The sequence below is a fragment of the Pteropus medius genome, unplaced genomic scaffold, assembly GCF_902729225.1.
Source record: "Pteropus medius unplaced genomic scaffold, Ma_sr-lr_union100, whole genome shotgun sequence".
In the NCBI taxonomy this organism is placed as follows: Eukaryota; Metazoa; Chordata; class Mammalia; order Chiroptera; family Pteropodidae; genus Pteropus; species Pteropus medius.
In genome coordinates, this window is record NW_024349797.1 from 2,978,101 (window position 1) to 2,998,055 (window position 19,955).

The 19,955-nt window shown below is 36.4% G+C and overlaps 1 protein-coding gene across 1 annotated transcript in view; it reads left to right on the forward strand.

Annotated features, from left to right (window-relative positions):
- YLPM1 (YLP motif containing 1) overlaps nucleotides 1–19,955 on the forward strand; it is a 57,368-nt gene that overhangs the window by 10,358 nt on the left and 27,055 nt on the right. Inside the window, 6 exon segments of the mRNA XM_039883810.1 lie at nucleotides 258–491; nucleotides 1,425–1,604; nucleotides 2,332–2,816; nucleotides 2,818–2,852; nucleotides 2,855–3,308; nucleotides 16,071–18,194. Coding sequence (XP_039739744.1) covers nucleotides 258–491; nucleotides 1,425–1,604; nucleotides 2,332–2,816; nucleotides 2,818–2,852; nucleotides 2,855–3,308; nucleotides 16,071–18,194 — 3,512 coding nt within the window.

Below are 19,955 nucleotides of genomic sequence, written 5' to 3' on the forward strand. Positions count from 1 at the left end.
GCTCTCACCTCCAAAAGTATGTGTTTTCAAAATAGAGAAGTCTGTTGAATTATTATGTATGCTATGGTTTAATTTAAATATATAAATTTGGGGAAGGAATTGAAAATCTTGCTTGCTTATTTGCCTTTCTCAGTCCACCTTTGCCTTCTCTTACATATAAACACATGAACACAGACACAAATGTAGCTCTCTGTAAACACCAAATTGCAGCTCTAAGGATTGTCAAGTAAAATTTTTAAAAATGGTTTCTCTTGTAGGAACAGCAGCAGTACTGGTATCGACAGCACTTGCTTAGTTTGCAGCAGAGGACAAAAGTGCATTTGCCAGGACATAAAAAGGGTCCTGTCATAGCAAAGGATGCACCCAAGCCAGTAAAAGAAGTTACAGTACCTGCCACCAGTCAAGTACCAGAACCCTCTCCATCTGAGGAGCCCCCATTACCACCTCCTAATGAAGAGGTACCACCCCCTCTCCCACCTGAGGAATCCCAGGTAACCATAAAATTACTTAATGTTTATTAAATTATTCAGCTTTTTTAAATGATTTATTTATATATACCTTTGTCACGAATGGATATATATTTTCATGTGTTTTTTTTAAGTACATATAAAATTCCATTTATGAACTGATCATATATATGCCTTATTAGGTTTAGAAAAGACATTTTTTTCATGGTTTAAGTGAGAGTGAAGAATTAGACAGTTTTGTAAATTGTGTTTCTAAGTACTAAAGGGATGCCAGGATATTTTCATATTGGCAGCATAGGGCAGTAGTTGAGAACTTCACCTTTCATTGTCAAATTGCCCAGGCTGTAGTCCAGGTACTGCCACATATGGTGGTTACTCTGAGCATGTTAGTTAACCATTCTGTGCTTCAATTTCCTCATCTGCAAAATGGTTTAGAGCATTAAATGTGATCATCCTTGCCTCTTAGTATACTGACTGGCACATCGAAGTTCTTACGTTGGTCCATAGGTCGTTGTTCTCTCAAGAGCCTTATGGAAACTTTATTAAATCATAATAATTATACTGCAGTTAATTGGTGAAGTGACTAAGGCGAAAAAGAAAGATTTTTTTCATTGAGTGAAAAGGACAGTAACTATAGGTTGACGTTGTTGGAGAAATGGTTGTCTTATTAGGAACAGTGAGATTATTATTCCAGTGAAGATTATGGAATTTATAAACTCCTTTGTATTGGTATCCATGATTACAGTAAGAATAGAACTAGATATTGTATTTAAAGATGGGGTAGCTTTTCTCAATCAGCCAGACTTGCAGGGATTCTGGACTTTATAATACAATACAGTATAATACAATACAATATAATACAAGATATACTTGTAAAATAGTATAAAATATTCAGGTTTTTTATTAATTTGATTGCTGTTATGACTTAAATAAAAATGTATCCTCTTTTATCTTTAGTCTGAGGACCCAGAAGAAGATGCCAGGTTAAAACAATTGCAGGCTGCAGCAGCACACTGGCAGCAGCACCAGCAACATCGAGTTGGCTTCCAGTATCAGGGAATAATGCAGAAGCACACTCAGTTACAACAGATCCTACAACAGTACCAGCAGATTATACAGCAGCCACCACATATACAGGTAAGTGTTTTCTCAGCCAACACATGGGAAGTTGCCCTAAGACATTTAAAGGACTTATCATTCCTAAAAGAAAGAAAAGGTATCAAATATTGACAATTAGATGTTTCCCAAGGATTGCCCAAGTAGTTATATGTCATATAACCTGGGTGCTTGGGAAGTATGATATTAGTAAAACGCTCTTGGAAAGGGGCAGGAATAATAGAGTCTGCTTATTGTGTCAGCTCTGGCAGACACAAAGTTCTGTCGGTAAGGGATTTAAGAACTAGGAATTCTTATCCTGTAGCTTTAAGGTAACCTGTGTTTTGCCTGCAAACCATTATGGTAACAGATAAGCAAAAATCCACCAAAAAAATCAAAGCATCCACCACGAAAAACCTAAGCAAATATACCACAAATGATGAAATGATTTAGATACTTGTATCTTTGAGGTATAACCTTATGTCTATATGTCTATAATAATAGATCATTTTTTAAGTTCTTAAAATGATCTATAGTGATACTAAAATCTTGAAAAATACTTATGGCTGAGGTAGGTATTTGCTTTGGTGTGTGGTTGATTTTTCCACTCATTGACAATTTAACATAAATAAGTCAAAGGAAGAAAGAACGATCATCACTTCCGAAGCCTTTAGTGTTTTAATTTCCTGAGACTTCAATTGCCATTGATTCATTAATATTTTAACTTATATGAATGTCTTGAAATAATTTTTATCACTTTATTTTGTAGACCATGTCTGTAGATATGCAACTGCGGCATTATGAGATGCAGCAGCAGCAGTTTCAACATCTCTACCAAGAATGGGAGCGAGAGTTTCAGCTGTGGGAGGAACAGCTCCATTCCTATCCTCATAAAGATCAGCTTCAGGAGTATGAGAAGCAGTGGAAAACGTGGCAGGGACATATGAAAGCCACTCAGACCTATCTTCAGGAGAAAGTCAATTCGTTTCAGAACATGAAGAACCAGTATATGGGGAACATGTCAATGCCACCTCCTTTTGTTCCGTATTCTCAGATGCCTCCACCTCTACCAACAATGCCCCCTCCAGTATTACCTCCATCATTGCCACCACCAGTGATGCCCCCTGCCCTCCCCCGGCTCAGTGCCACCACCTGCATGCCCCACCTGTGATGCACCTTCTCCCAACCTCCCCCACCACCTGATGCTCCATCTGTCACAGGGCCACCACCAGTTCTTCCCCACCCTCCCTCTCTTCTGTGGGCCACCACCAGTTCTTCCCCCTCCATCTCTTTTTTCACGGCACCCCCACCTGTCATGCCCCTCCCACCACTGTCTTCAGCCACACCTCCTCCAGGAATACCTCCCCCTGGGGTTCCACAAGGCATACCTCCTCAGTTAACAGCAGCCCCAGTTCCACCAGTCTCCAGTTCTCAGAGTTCACAAATTCCGGAGAAACCTAGACCAGCACTACTTCCCACTCCTGTGTCTTTTGGTTCAGCCCCACCCTCAACTTACCATCCTCCATTGCAATCAGCTATGGGCCCATCCGAACAAGGGAATTCTAAAGCTCCTTTGAGCAAGTCTGCTCTGCCATACAGTGCGTACTCATCTGAGCAAGGACTTGTGGAGTCTTCTGCTGCTCCATCTCAGCCAATCACTGCAGTCAAGGACATGCCAGTGAGGCCAGGTGGACTGCTTCCAGATCCTCCTAGAAGCAGTTACATGGAAGGTCAAAAAGGGCCAAGGTAGGTCTGCCTCTTTTTTTTTTTTTTAAGTTTGGCCTTTTTGTTGATTTAGGCTGAATAGGCCTTGATAGTATAAAAAGCCTCATTTATACAATTTTTATATTTTCTTTGTACTTTTAATCTATGTACATTCCTGATTTACAATTAATGTTAGTATTGTTCACTTGTTAGATAGGCATAATGAAATCTAGAAATGGTAAACATGCCCCCATTTCCTTGATGTCACTGCTTTTATCCTATATGTAGAGATAATAGCGCAGGATGAATGTAATGTTTTAGAGTAATGCTTATCAATTTCTTATTGACTTTTCAGCTTCAAAAGTAACCTTTATTAAATTTGTCATTCTTGCTTTCTGTTTATTTGACAAATAACTGAATTGATAACTTCGCTTTGTTAGATAATATGCTAACTGTTGGAGATCAAGATGAATAAGCCGATGTTCTAGTGAAATAAGGCAATGAAATTTAGTGTAAGAGTAAATAGGACTTTTGTTTTATCCATTTGTTCAGCAAATATTTATTAAGTTCCTGCTCTGTGTTTACTGCAGTGAATATAACAGAACTTATATCCTTTATATATTCCTCAATTTGGGAGACGTTTTTCTTTTGTCTAAACCACATTTTTATTGAGAAATGCACACAAAAATTTACTATTAGTTTCTAAGATTTTTTGTTTACCATTTAAAAAGTGATAAATTCATTTTTCTAAGTTTATAAAAGTATATTTTTCTCCCTAAGTTGACCTAAATGATAATTTTCCTACAGAAAAACATTTCAATCAGATTTTTTTCCAATTGGAAATTTTAATAGAAATACATACTTCTTATACAAAATTTAGATAGCACAAAAATATTGAAAAAAATAAAAGTCACCTAATTCCACTGGAGATTATTATCTGGATATAATAATTTTTTAAATGTATTATTAAAATGGGATTTTATTAAGTAAAAGTTTTATAACTTGCTTTTTCCACTTATCAGTACATTGATTAGTTTTTCATCTTAATGTCAGTGAATCTACATTATCATTTTAAATTTAAATCTGATTTCAACATTCGAGAACAAAATATATCTTTTATTTGTTCCCCAAGTTTATAATTCTGAAAACAATATGGCACAAAACTCCATCCAAAACCAAAGCTAATTAGAGGCAATTAACATGAATTCCTTTGGGCACTAGAAGCCTTGCCCTAGATTTTACATACATTCTTTCATGGAGTCTTCTCAACAACTGTAAATTTGGTGGGTTCATAGCCTACATTTACCCTTTACAAACTGGGGCTGAAACGATTGGGTAACTTGCTCAGGATTATGTCTCTGGGAGAGTAGAGCCTGAGTCTATACCCAACAGGAGCCGAGTCCAGAGGGTCCTCAGAGCAAAGTACTAGTTAAGTACTGTATTTAATGCCATTATTCAGTGATAGTCCTAGTGTAAAGTGATTACAAATACATTTGTAGCCTTTATTTATCTGGTATGTGTATCTTCTTGTTTTGAATTCCTACTTAGCTCCTGGATTGGGCATTGCCTTTCAGATCTGGTGACTAATTTGCTATCAGAGAAATACATTTTTAACACCTCGTATTTTCTATCATATTAATGTTTCTCCCTTTTGCCTACCAAATCTTGACTTTGAAAATTTAGGACCTATTTTAAGTTTTTTTCTTGCCTGAAGGTACAGTTAATAACTTCAGTGCTGGAAGAATCTTAGCAGTTATCTAAGGCAATATCCCCTCTACAGCAACTTATATTTGTGTTGCATTTTAGTTTGTCATGTTACATCTATTACCTTATTTATTCCTCTCAGTGATCTCATGAGGTAAGTAGATAAGAGAAGCAGAGCTTTGGAGAGGTTATAAATAAATTGCCCCAAATGACATAGCTAGTGAATGGTTGAGATGGAGTTGGAATCCAAGGCCTTCTTATCTACTTATAAGTTCGTTGTACTTCCTGTGACAGGCATTTGATAGACTCTGCTTGAACATTGACAGTTTTCTAGAAAGTTTATTTCTTACATTGACCCTAGGTATGTTACTGTAACATCTACTTGTTGATTCTATATCTGCCTCTGTGGTATAACACGTAATGAATTATCCTGTCACTCCAGTATGTTCTTGCAGTTATTTCAAGATCACTCTCTTGGTCTCTTCAGTCTTGCCTTATCCAGTCTGTTCTGCTATCACACAAACTCAGATTCCTTTCTTTTCACACTAACATTGCTTCTAGCCTCCTCCTGCTATATTGTTCACTGTCCTTTGAAGGGCCTTTGGTTCGTCAGTCTCCTTGAGCATAAACACTTACTTCAGATGCAGAGGACCATAGACCTACTACGAACTTGATTATAAATAATATACTTGTGTAGCTGAATAAATTACCTTCTTTTGGTCAGCACTTCCACAGTATTGACTCATGTTGAGCTTAACATTAATTTGGCTTCCCAGGTCTTTTTCACATGAGCTGTTATTAGGCCAGTTCTCTTTCATTCTGAACTTGTGCGGTTGCTTTCTATTTTATTTTGTTTTTATTTTTCTAAGATTTTACCTTTACATTTCATCTAGTTAGGTTTGGGCCAACATTCTAGTCTACTGAAATCTTGATGAGTGTTGATTATATTGTTTTTTTTTTAAGTATGAGATATCCCTCCCCAGCTTTCTCACCTGCAACTTTGATAAAGATGGCTTTTTTATTTTTGTCATTAAATTGGATCCTGCTTACATTATCGACCTTGTTTTAAAAGCCTTTCTCCAATCTAGCTTATGTCATTGCCATTTCTATCACCTATCTACTTTTGCTCATTTCGCTCATTTGTAGTTTGTGACTATTGACCAGGAATAGTTCTTGTTTTCTCATGTGTAACTAGGTAAAAAAATATCAGTGGGAATCTGGTTAGTGAGTGAGAGACTGAGGTAAGAATAATCCGTACTGTTAAGGAAATTTGTGAATTTCCTTTATTAATTGAGTTTGGAGTTTGCTATAAACACATAATTGGTATGGTAAGCCCCTCTTGTTTTATTTTAAACAGAGCTGGGTAGAAAAACAAGAATTGAGAACTCAGGTAACTGACTTACCAATAACACTATTAAAATTAAAAGAACTGTAAAGTACTTTGAGTTTTTGCAAAATCCAGATTTAGGCTGCTTTCTAAAAACCGAAAGTTTCTAAAAAGTCAAGTGATATAACTGCATCATGTGTAAATAGTATACCACATTGTTGAGCATGCAGTAGCTGTTTTGAAACTGTATATGTGTATGTATGTGTATCTTTGGACTCATGTCTTCTAGAAGACTTCCACTGCTCCAAAAAACTGTCATGTCAGTGGATATTGGTTTCCCGGGACCTTTAATTTTCAATAATAAAATGAACATTAAAGAGTAACATGCAGAGAGATGCACAATCATAAGTGTACAGCTTAGTAAATTGGTAGACAAACCTGTGTTATCAAGGAATAGAAATTACTAGTGTCTGAGAAGTCCTCCTCATGTCCCTTCCCATTTTCTCTTCATTCCAAAGATAAGCACTATACTGATTTTTTATACTAGATTGTTTTGCCTGTTTTTGAACTTTATATAAATGGAATCATACTGTATGTACTCTTTTGAGTTCAGCATCTTTCATTTGGCATATTATTGTGGGATTCATTCATGTTGCGTGTAACTGTAGTTTGTTCATTCTCATTCCTATATAAGATTTTATTGTATGAATGTACTGCAATGTGTTTTTCCATTTTAATATTGATGGTCATTTAAGCTTTTGGGTTATTATAAAAAACATTGCTGTGTGTCTTTTGGTGCTGTCTGTGTCCCTTTAGATGCATACACACACATCTGTGTGTGCATGTATATGGTATTTAATTTTGTTTACATATATACCAAAGATCAGAATTGCTTGATCATGAGTATGTATATGATGTTTTGATCTTGTCAGTTTTCCAAAGTGGTTTCAGTTTATACTGTGTTCTAGTTTCAGTTAAAACTGTGTTCTAGTTTTTTTGCATCCTCACCAACACTTAGTTTTGTTAAACTTTTAAATTTTAGTTATTTTGGTGGATGTTTAGTGATATTGTAATATGGCTTTAATTTATATTTCCCTGATGATGAATGAGGTTGATTCCATTTGATTATTGTTCCATTGGATTTTGTCTTTCATGAAATGCTGATTCAAGTCTTTTCTCCATTTTTCTACTAAGTTACGGGTTTGTTTTTTGTTTTTGTTTTTGTTTTTTATTTATAGTTCTTTATATATACTAGGTATCAGTTTTTGTCCAGTATATGTCTAGATTGTCTTGGCTATATCTCACTCTATATCACTTTTTACTTTATCAGAAAAGCAGTCTTCACCATTTACCATCTAGGTCCAATGGACCCTTTTTATTTTTTAAATTATAAAGTAATTTTACAAAAAATTTACAGAAGTAAAAATAAAGGGATATTGAAAAACAAAACAAATTCTAATAAAAAAATTCAAAAACTCTTTGTGTCAAGTAAATTTTAGCACATAAACTTCATAAAAGATGAAATAATTCTGTCATATTCTTTTAGCAAAGCAGAATGATCCAGGTTCTTGCCTCAAAATATTATGTGAAGTCCTTCCTATTTAAAACTGTGGATGACAATACATTTTCTTTCTGTTTGAAGAGATATTTTGTTCACTCGTTGAATCTTAAATTTGAGAATATTGTCATCTGAAGACTCATAGTTGGAGATTTTTGCCTATATGATAAATTTCACATCTTTATTAGAGCATCGAGCGCTGCTGTCTGTATCTTTTGGTTCACTTAATAATTTTGGTTCAACCTTCTCTGTCACTTTTCTTTGTCATTATAGTCAGGAAGTGAAAATTTCTGAATTCTCGATTGTGCTGAAGGAAGCCTAAAAGCGTGCTGCAGTATTTTGGGTGATGCACGGGTACAGCAGTTTATTTCACCTTGGCTTCATCCTTCTAGGCAATTCTGTCATTCTTTCATGTCTTTGTATTTTAATCTTCTTTGGCATAGTTGGGGGAAATTGATAAGTAATGTTGAGTAATAATGAATTCTAGGATAGGGAAATTGCAAAATGTTTCAAGATATAGGGAAAAAAACGCGTAAGATCTTCTAATGTGTCTTAGATTTGCAAAAGGATCCAATGGAGCCATATGGTAACTTCAAGAAAATGCAAGTTTTAAAAAGTAAATTTTCTTTTTGTTCTTGGGAAGGCCTGTGGGAAAAAAGTCACGAAATAGCAATCCTTGCAAATAGAACTGTTAAAAAAAAAAAAAAAACTTGAAAACTAACTGGATTCAGTGAACCCTGATGAACCCCAAAGGCTAATGATGTCATTTGATTAATAGAAAATCTTAATTTTAATCTAGTAGTCCTATTTTTTTATCTTTTCCTTTATGATTACTGTTCTTTTGTGTCCTGTTTAAGAAATCTTTAGATACACCAAAGCCATAAATAACATCCTGTTTTATCTTCTTTTATTGTTTTGCTTTTTATTTTGAAATCAATAAACCACGTAGAATTGCTTTTTGTTGTTGATGTGATATCAGGTAGGGGGTCAAGAGTCATTATTTTCCATATGGCTATCCAGTTGACTCCAGTACCATTTATTGAAAAAGTCACCCTTTCTTTACTACTTTACAGTGTCGTCTTCATCATAAGTCAAGTGTCTCTGTGTATGGGTTTGTTTCTGGACTCTATTCCTTTGGTTTATTTGTCTATCCTTGCACCAGTGTCACACTTTTAGTTACTGTAGCTTTATAATAAATCTTGATATCTCTTAGTGTAAGTCCTCCAGTTCTGTGTTTATAGATCGGAGGTTGGCAGAGTTTCTGTGAAGGACAGTATGATAAATATTTTTAGGCTTTGTGGGTCATGTTTGGTCTCTGTCAAATATTTTTCTTCCTTTTCTATTTTTTTTTTTTTTAACTTTTAAAAATGTAAAAAAAGTCATTCTTAACTGGATTTGGCCCATGGGTCGTAGTTTGCTGACCCCTGATCCAGATTGTCTTGACAATTCTTAGTCCTTTCTATTTCCCATATGACTCTTAGAATCAGCTTGTCAATTTTAAAAACCTGCTAGAAGTTCGATGAGCATTATATAGAATCTACTGACCATTTTGAGAAAGAATTGACATCTCTATTACATCAAGGCTTCTGATTGGTCCTATTTACTTTTTGATTGGTTTTAGAATTGGAATTGTGGACTTCTTCCACTCTATAGCTAAGATTAGCAAGGGACTACGAACACTAGTTTTTCTTCACACTTCCATTTGTTATGGTTGTTCCTGTTTACAGTGTTTACTTCTCTTTGGGAATTTTAATTTTAGGATCTTGGTTATACGTATTAGAAAATAGACATTATTTCACATGAAAACCAAAAGGAAAAGAATTTGATTCCAGAATTTAATATCTTGGAATGCCCATGGTCTGTTCATTGGAGTATGTTTATGTAAATATTGTGATAATCAGATAATACCTTGTTTAAGGGAATTGTATTTCTGCGTACTTCTTAAGTCTTTGTACTCAATTTGGAGTATTTTTTATATAAAAATTTGAAGTTTTTATATCTGATTCTAATGGTTTCATACCTACCTAGTTTTAGAGTTTTTATTTTTTAGAGGTTTATGAAATACTGTATAAACAAAACTTTTCTGAACATATAAACACCAAATATATGTTTTTCTTTTCATCTAACCAATGTACAATGCATGTGTTTTTATGTGATTGTATTTAGTGAATATATTCTATGTTTATTTCAAATACATGCTTTTATGTTAAAACAGTTATAGTATTTTATTGTATTGATTGCTTATTTTTGTACATATTTTAACATGAGTATCTCTTAATATATTTATTCCAAAGGCCTAAAAATTCTTTACTTTTATAAATCAAAACTATTTTGATAGTCTTAAGATTTCATAAATTGTTGAACTTTGAAAATTTGAAAGTGTAGTAATGATAAATAATTGCCATTGATATGTAGTGTTGAAGGTATATTTCAATTGGTTTAACATTTTCTGTTCCCCAAAATAAAAATAAAATGATGACCCTTGGCTGTTGATCAGCAATTTAATCTGAAAGCAAAGCACCCTACCCTGTCATGGAAACCGTTACATTATATATTATACATGCAGGCATGAGGCTTGCAGAACCTTTCCCCCATGTTTTCTTCTTCCTTCTTATCTACACACATTTTAGTTTTCCTGTTTCCTTATCCTTTCCTTTGGCCTTTACATGTATTCTTCTCTTTGTCTGGAAACCCTTTCCTGTCGGTTTTTGCTTTCCTAATTCCTATTTTTCCTGCCCCTGGAATGGCACTTCAGTAATTACATGTTGAGATCCTTCAGTGAGTCAGACATTGGGGATACCTCGATGAGCAAGACCAACATGTCCCATATTTATTAGATTTAGTTCTAGTTATTGATTTACTTGTCTCAATCTTCCTATGGACTGTGAACTCCCTGAGGTCAGGTGTTGGTTTATTTCTAACACTAACACAGTACCTGACAATTAGTAGGTGTTCAATAAATGCTGCTTATGCCAAAATGTCTCAGTTATGGAGGAAATTCTCAAGGCATTCATAATTTAGGAAGGCAGTTCATTCATATTCAGAATTTGATTATAATACTAGATAATGTGTTGACAAAGATTCTTCCTGACTCTTGTACATTGTGGAGGACAAATCTTATCACTTACATGAACTAATAATTACTGAATTGAATACAAAGCAAATAAATGATTTTATGCAACTTTAATGATCTAAGAAGTTATTCCAGGCACTTTGAATTAATAAATACAACTTAAAGAAAAGGAACCAAACCATCACACGCTCTCAAACAGCGTACATTTTGCTCTTTATAAATGTGTGGTCTCCATCCTTAGCATTGCATTGTATGCTTTGACGAGTCTCTGGTCAGTTCCTTTTCCCTTCGCCCAACAATAGCTGTGCCAAGCCTTCACTATTGTGAATAGACCGTCTACCCTACTGCTTCTTTCTCTGTCTCGGCAAACATTTTTATTTCGCTTTATAGCTTTAACTTAGTTTAGCATCCTGCCTCACAGAGAAAATCAAGACTTTCAGACTCAGTAAAACTCACTTCTCACCCTTACTTTTTACCTTACCATCATCTTCTTACAGTCTCAGAAGAAACCTTTCTCCTGGTTAGGACTAATCCTCTCTCGGTGCCATTAAATTTTATGTTTTTATAAAAGCTATACATAATACATAGTTAAGAAAGAAAGAAAAACAGCTGTCCACTGCCCCAAGCCACCCTAGATGTGTTTCCTAATGACATCTTTTAATTCTTCAGCTGTTTCTTCATATCACTAAAGAATATAGTGCTACTTTCTTGACTTATATTTTTTAGATATTATATATTTACTTCCTGTTCTGATAAAAGTTTAGTTCTTATACTACTCTCTAACCGCATCTACCCAATATATCACTATATTTTGATAAATCAGTAAACAGTGTTTGATAAATCAGTACACTGTGGAGGTAAGCAGTGTACTATTATTATATTTTCTCTAGTGTAATAACTTTTTTCAGTTGTCTTCTTGCCAAAACTTTAAAATAATCCTTCAACCCCGGTTCCAAAAGCATTATCTCTCTTTCTCTTGAGATCTCTCTCCCAAATGCATGCATCCATCCTCTTGCTTTTTTCCTGAGCTGGTTGGCTGATAGGTTGCTTGGTTGCTTGGTTGTTCTCAAGATCTGCCTATGGCTGTTGCTCCAGCATTTCCCTTGACTGTCCTCTTGGATTTGGATACACTGTTTATTGAATCTCATGGCTTCCCCTTAGTGCCTCTTTTACATGAGTGCATGCTCAAGTAACTTAGTAAGAAATTGTGGGTTGCAGGTAAATTTTCTGAGTCCTTGCATGTCTGTAAATGCCTTTATTCTAACCTCACACTTGATTAATATTCGGACAGAGAATTTGAAGTTGAACATAATTATCCCTCAAGGTTTTAGGTCATTGTTCTATTTTCTTCTGTCACCTAGTGCAGCTGTTGTGCTGTTCTGATTCTTTTCCTTTTTAGGTGACTTCTCCCTCTTGCCAGAAACTATTTTTTATTCCTGGTATTCTAAAATTTCATAATGCTTTCTGTTTGTTTGTTTGTTTGTTTGTTTGTTTCAGTTTAGTTGTACTGGATACTGAGTGAACTGGGCCCTTTCTGTCTGAGATTAGAGTCTCTTAACTCTGGGAAATTTTTTTGTGCTATTCTTTAATTTCTTGTTTTCTGTTTTTCTTTTTCTGAAACTCCTCATTAGTAGGATTTTGAACCTATTTTTCATTTCTCTTTTTGTTGTACTTTCGATATACTTTTAATCATTTTATTGCATTTTTTGAGAATTAAAAAAATTTTACAGTTCTTCTGATTGTGGTGCTTTTTTATATATAGCAAATTGTTCTCGATTTGTAGGTATAGATAGTATTTTTATGAATCTCTGAAGATACTAGTTTGTGGTGTTTTTTTCTTTTTAAGTTTTTTCTCTCTCTCTTTTTTAAATTATCTCTGTTTTCTCCAGATTCATGTCCTGTTTATCTTTGGTTTCTTTCTTTCATTTTGGTGACATTCCTCAAATACTAGTGATCCTTGGTTGTCCATTTATATTTAAGAGTGGGAGACGCTGACATCTGGTGGGGCAAGGGGCTTACCAAGTATCACCTATTGCTTTAGGTGATAGGGCAAAAAACTGCTAATGCTAGGAGGCTCTCAAATTCAAGAATTTAGAGATATTCAGCTTAGGGAAAGGCTAGTTGATGGTTCTGAATATGGAATTTAATGTACGTATTTTTGGCCCAAGTCTTACTCTTGTCCTTCCCCAATATCCCTGGTATATAGGAATCCTAACCCTGTCTGAGTTCTGTGAACAACCACCTTCATTTTGATTCCGTCAGCTTCTGCTACCAGCCCTCTAAACTGCAGCTTCTTACTACTCCAAATGTTACCACTTGTGTTTGTCTTTCAGAATTTATAAACAAAATTCTCATCCGCTGGTTGCCCGCTTTCTGTTTTTAGTGGATTTATATATTTTTAAATTACTTGTGATGACTCTATAAAGTGTTGACTTGCCTGGGCTGAAGTACATTTCCCAGAGTTCCCTTTAACCTTTCCTCATTAGGGCAGGTCACAAGGGAGATTTTTGCACCAAACATTCTAACCCCTTTTTTGTCTTTGGGGATGTCTTCATTCTTCTAGCTGGTTCATACTCCCTCTTTGATATTCTGTAACTTAAATTTTGAGATATTAAGTTAACTATTATTATATTAATATGTTAGATGATAAGGAAGAAAAATCAACCAAAAATATTTGACTAATACATATGTATATATTTCAGCATATATCAAATTTAAGAAAGAAATGCTCATAACTGTTACAGTCCTTACTTCTGCAGCTGGTCATGGAATCACAGTTATTTATAATTACCTTCTCTCACGACCCATTCCATATTCCCTTTATCTCAGCAAGCACCTCTCCTGGTCCTGGTTCCTTGCATGGTTGGTGATCCAAATCTTCATTCTTGAAAGGTCTGGGCTATTTGCAGTCTTTCATGAATTGTATTATTGTAGTTTTCCATTGACTTTAATCGTAGGACATGGAAATCCTAAGAGGTTGTCCTAGAGGACCTCTTACATTCTAGACATACTCCTCCTTGCCCTCATCATGTAGTTATAACCCAGGTTCCCCTTGAAAGTCAGAGTCAATCAATCTCAGCCAGTTCAGTAACTCTCTTCTTTGTCTTTTGACTCAGAACCCAAGGTGGCCAGGTGGCGGTCTCAACTTAAGTTTAATAGAGTGATTGTTGTGTCCCTGATGGAAGCATTCTTCCCTTTGAAACTATGACTTCTAGACCAGCAAAGCCCAGTGTCACAGGGATAGGAAGTAAATATTTTGCTAAAGCTGAATTTATTATTTACTCTTCATTGATATCCCAAATAAATGAGAGAAAAACCCTTCAATTTATCATTAAGGGCACGAAAGTCATCACCATCTACTCAGTCGCCTAAGCCAGAAATGTTGGAATCATCCTAAATTTTTCTGTATCCATTGTCATTTAAATCCCACCTATTAGAAAATCCCATCCACTTTGGTTTCCTTCACATCTCTCACTTTCACTCCCTCCTCTACAGCCTCGTATCGGTCACTGCCTTAGAACAAGCTTTACCTTCACTTACCCAAATTATAGAAAAGATCTACTATAACTTTTCCCAACTACCCATCTGTTACTTTTCTGCTAGAGCAGTCTTTTAAAAATCAGACAATATTTAGTGACTCTGAGTGCTTATAAAGTAATACCCAGCTCCTTGCCTAGTTGAATTAATTCACAGCTTTAACAAGTTAGAAGTTTATTCTCTCACAGGACTTACGTGATGGCTCCACCGTGTCAGAAATCCAAGTTCCTTCTGATATGTTACTTCACTATCCCTTAATAAGTTGCTATCATCACGATAACTTCACCATCATGTCAGAGCCAGCGTGAAAAAGGAGATGGTGAAGAGGAGGATGCGCCTTTCCTTTTAAGGGTACAACCCAGAAGGATATGTAAATCATTTTCACTCTCAGCCTACTGGCCAGAAGATGACTACAAGTTCTAGCTGTAAGAGAGTTTGGGAAAGAGTCTTTAGTCTGGCTCGACTTGTGTTCAGCTGAAGCAGAGAGGCTCAAACTGTAGAAAAGGGAGAATGGTTATTGGAAGAGTGCTAGTAGTATCTGCCACACAAGGCACCCAAGGCCTTCTGGACATTGACCCTTGCCTGCTTTTCCATTCCTCCTCCTTCCCCAGCTCTCCCCAGCTCTGTCTCCTCTCTGCTTCGGCCATGCTAAATTGTTTGCACTTCCAAACATGCTATGCTGGTATGTGTTTCTCTGCCTCTCCTCATATGTTTCCTTAGCCCTTGCTACCCACTGCCCTCGTCTCCAACACACTCTGTTAGCCCGACCTGAGAGAATTTGCCTTTCAAGACTTAATTTAAGCATCTTCTGTTGTATAAAGCCTTTATTGAGCAGCACTCCTCACCCTGGTAAAATAGACCATTCTTTTGTCTGCCCTTATTATATGCAGGTAGATTTTAGTCATTGCACTTTGTGGCACATATTTACATTTAGATCCTCTTTCTCCTCAATTGGAAACCCTTCAGGGACACAGATGACATTTTGTTCATATATCCCTTTGAAGTAGTGTAATACCTGACAGATGGGATGTACACAAGATATTTACTGAATGAGTGAGTGGGTCCATAGCAAAAACATCTCTGTCCAGACTTTAAAATGTCAGGCCACACTCTTAAGAGATGATATGACTGGCTGCTGGTTTTTTAAAACTTTTGTCGATTAAGATGATAATGCTACTTCCAACAATATTTATAATCCTATATTGTTAATTGTTTAGTTTTTAGTTATATTTTAATTCTAAAAGTACTCTCAGAGTTAGCTGTGGAATATATATTTTTTCCATTAAAATGAGTGGATTTTTCTGTCTACAAAGGCACAACATAATTGTTTTTTAACAATTCAGTATACCAGTGAGTTGCTGCAGGAGATGTGTCAAAGTGAATTAGGTGAAAGTGACATGATTTCCAAAGCCTGTCCTAAGACCTGCTGAGTACTGCCACCTTAACATATTGGTTCTAAGATATAGATATCTCAGGATTGTTTAATGACTGAAAGAGTCATTGTTGTAAACAGATTCTAAGGCAAGATTGCCTTCAATATTCTTACATGGAGAATTTTTTTTTCTGCTTTACTGTCTTGAGTAATATCTTTTGTTTTACTTGTAGATTTGATGGTCCTCGAAGATTTGAGGATTTAGGTTCAAGGTGTGAAGGACCGAGACCCAAAGGGCCTCGTTTTGAAGGAAATCGCCCCGATGGGCCAAGACCCAGATATGAAGGTCACCCAGCAGAGGGCACTAAAAGCAAATGGGGAATGATTCCCCGGGGGCCAGCATCTCAGTTTTATATTACCCCCAATACATCCCTAAGTCCTCGACAAAGTGGACCACAGTGGAAAGGCCCCAAACCATCTTTGGGACAGCAACATCAGCAGCAACCTAAGTCACAAGCAGAACCTCTTTCAGGAAGCAAAGAACCATTAGCAGACACCAATAGTAACCAGCAGAAGAATTTTAAAATGCAATCAGCTGCATTATCCATTGGTGCAGATGTAAAGGATGCCAAGGCGGCTCAGTCAAATGAGAATCTAAGCGACTCTCAGCAAGAGCCACCTAAAAGCGAAGTCTCGGAAGGGCCCATAGAGCCTTCTAATTGGGACCAGAATTCTCAAAGTATGGAGACTCAAATGGACAAAGCCCAAGGTGTTACTCAGCCTGTATCCCTTGCAAATAAACCTGTACCCACTCAAACTACTTTTCCGTCAAAAACAGGGGGGATAGAGGGAGGAGCAATAGTAGCAACATCATCATCATTAACTTCAGATAATGATTTTAAACCTTTAGGTATTGGTCTGCCCCATTCAGGAAACAACCAAGATAAAGGGCTGCCTCGGCTAGATAACAGAGATAATAGGTTAGAAGGCAATCGAGGCAGCAGCTCATCTTACAGAGGTCCTGGGCAAAGCAGAATGGAAGATGCAAGGGATAAAGGAGGACTAGTAAATAGAGGTCGAGGCCAGGCAATCAGCCATGGCCCAGGGTTGGTCAAGCAAGAAGATTTTCGTGATAAGATGATGGGTAGAAGAGAAGACAGTCGAGAAAAGATGAGCAGAGGAGAAGGCAGTCGGGACAGAGGGTTGGTGAGGCCAGGAAGCAGTCGGGAGAAAGTGCCAGGTGGTCTGCAAGGTAGCCAGGACAGGGGTAGAGCTGGCAGCCGAGAAAGGGGACCACTTCGGAGGGCCGGCAGTCAGGAGAGAGGACCCCCTCGAAGGGCTGGGAGTAGGGAAAGAGTACCACCCCGAAGAGCTGGGAGCAGGGAGAGGGGACCACCTCGAGGGCCTGGAAGCCGGGAAAGAGGACTGGGAAGACCAGATTTTGGTCGTGACAGAGGCCCATTTAGACCAGAACCAGGAGATAGTGGGGAAAAAATGTATCCGTACCACCGAGATGAGCCTTCTAGGGCTCCATGGAACCATGGAGAAGAGAGAGGGCATGAAGAGTTCCCCTTAGATGGCAGAAATGCTCCAATGGAAAGAGAAAGACTTGATGATTGGGATAGAGAGAGATACTGGAGAGAATGTGAACATGACTATCAAGATGATACACTAGATCCATATAACAGGGAGGACAGGTTCTCAGCGCCACCATCTCGATCTCATGATGGAGATAGACGAGGCCCTTGGTGGGATGATTGGGAGAGAGATCAGGATATGGATGAGGACTACAACAGGGAAATGGACAGGGACTTGGACAGGGATGTGGATCGGATTGGAAGACCCATGGATATGTATGATAGAAATTTGGATAATGAGTGGGACAGAGATTATGGGAGACCACTGGATGAACAAGAATCACAGTTCCATGAACGGGATATTCCATCTCTTCCACCTTTACCACCCCTCCCACCTCTTCCACCTTTGGATAGATATCGGGATGATAGATGGAGAGAAGAAAGAAATCGAGACCATGGGTATGATCGAGATTTCCGTGATAGGGGTGAGTTGAGGATCCGAGAGTATCCAGAAAGAGGAGATACATGGCGGGAAAAGCGAGATTATATTCCCGACAGAATGGACTGGGAAAGAGAACGGTTGTCAGACAGATGGTACCCATCTGATGTGGATAGACATTCCCCCATTGCGGAACATATGCCCTCCTCACATCATTCTTCTGAAATGATGGGGTCGGATGCAAATTTAGACTCAGACCAAGGCCTTGGAGGGGTAATGGTTCTCAGTCAGAGGCAGCACGAAATCATTTTGAAAGCTGCACAAGAACTGAAAATGCTTCGGTAAGTTGACTACTTAAGATCATTTCTTTTAGTCAAAACCACGTTCAGACTGCTCTTTTTAAAGTGATGTGATATATTTGAATGGAATAATTTTAATTCAAGTTCTTATCACATAATTTTAACTTATATTTCTGATCATTCAGTGCTGTTTTGAGGTTAGGATGGATATTTAGGAACTGTTAATTATAAACTTTTGTCCTGAAATGTGAAAATTTGATAGCCATTCTTGGCTTTTATAGATGTGTTGCTGACATGCTATGCCTATGCATATTTCAAGTGTCAAACTTCAACTCTCAAATTTGGTACTCTGGATTTCAGATCTCATATTTAACATTTTTCTTTTTTTTCCCCAGGAGGCAGTTTGTTCTTTGGTATTAGATGTAATAAACTTCATATTCACTAATCTTTGAAATAACTTTAAAAGTGCTATAAGGACTTAACTTATATTTTTTCTCTGTTGAAGCTAAAAATGGTTTACCTGGAAACATCCTCAGATTTGTCTAATCAGTGATACTTTTCTTTTGGGGATGTTTTATCTTTCATAACTACAAGCAGATATCTCTACTTGAGGATATTTACTTGTTTCTACATAATCAAGTATTTTCTTTGTGAGATGGAGAATAGAATTTGGATTTCTGGACTTAAATCAACTTACTAATGTATAGGTATCTATATAATGCTTCTCATGTAGTAGCAATAATAACAAAAGGTAACATTTATTGAATGCTTACTGTGTGCCAAGAACTGTACTAAATACTTTGTGTGTATTAATTCATTTCATCCTTAAACCAACTATATCCTGAGATAAAAATTTAGGAGTCATTGACAGATTGTAAGCTTTTTGAGCAATTTCTTAGAAATTAGCAGTGTTTTGAGAAAATAATTAATGGTTAGGTTTTGACATATTTTAATGTATTGTATTTCTTTCATTATTCAATTCTGGTCTATATTTGTGGATTATTCTAATTTATGTTACAATGAAAGCTTCATGACTAGAAAGGTATGATGAAAATTACCTGTAGGAAAAGATGAAAGATCAGGTACCTCAGGCAGCAAACAGATTTCTGTGGTCTGTGGAAGATAAGCTCTATGAGGTTTGACTTTTCCAGATCACTGATGAAGAAGGTGTAGAAAGCATACCCTAGAGTATTTAACTACTATGCAATTTATGTTTAAATTATAGACACCTTTAATTTACTACTCCTGTGTGCTGGGCACTATGCTAATAACTTAGCAGATATTATTTCAATCCTCCTATCTCAAATTCTTATATCTCAAAGGCCTATAAAGTTAAGTTGTATTATCCTCACTTCACAAATGATACTAAGACTAAGAGAGGTTAAGTCCACTTGGCTAATAAGTGGCAAACTCAGAATTCAAACCCAGTTTGTCCAACTCTAAAATCTATTTTGTTTTTGGAGAAGACCAAACTGATTGGTGTTGATAAGCTGCCAAGGTTTCTTTCCTTTTCTTTTTAAAATTTCCTTTCCATCCATTATCGCTTTGCATAGAAATGCTCAATAAAAGGTGCTTCTTCATTATCCTATTTTAAAAAGCTCTTTCTTAGGCAACATAAACATAATTAAAATATATGAAGCAATAGATAAGAGTGGTCATAGTTGAATATAAGTAAGGTATGTTGTGTTGGTATTAAGGCATGATTTACACAAGGCAGAAAATAATATGTATTTTTATATACTTTTCCCTTATTTTGTGTCCATTTGGGTCACTACACTTTACAAAGTGTAGAGAGAAAATTGT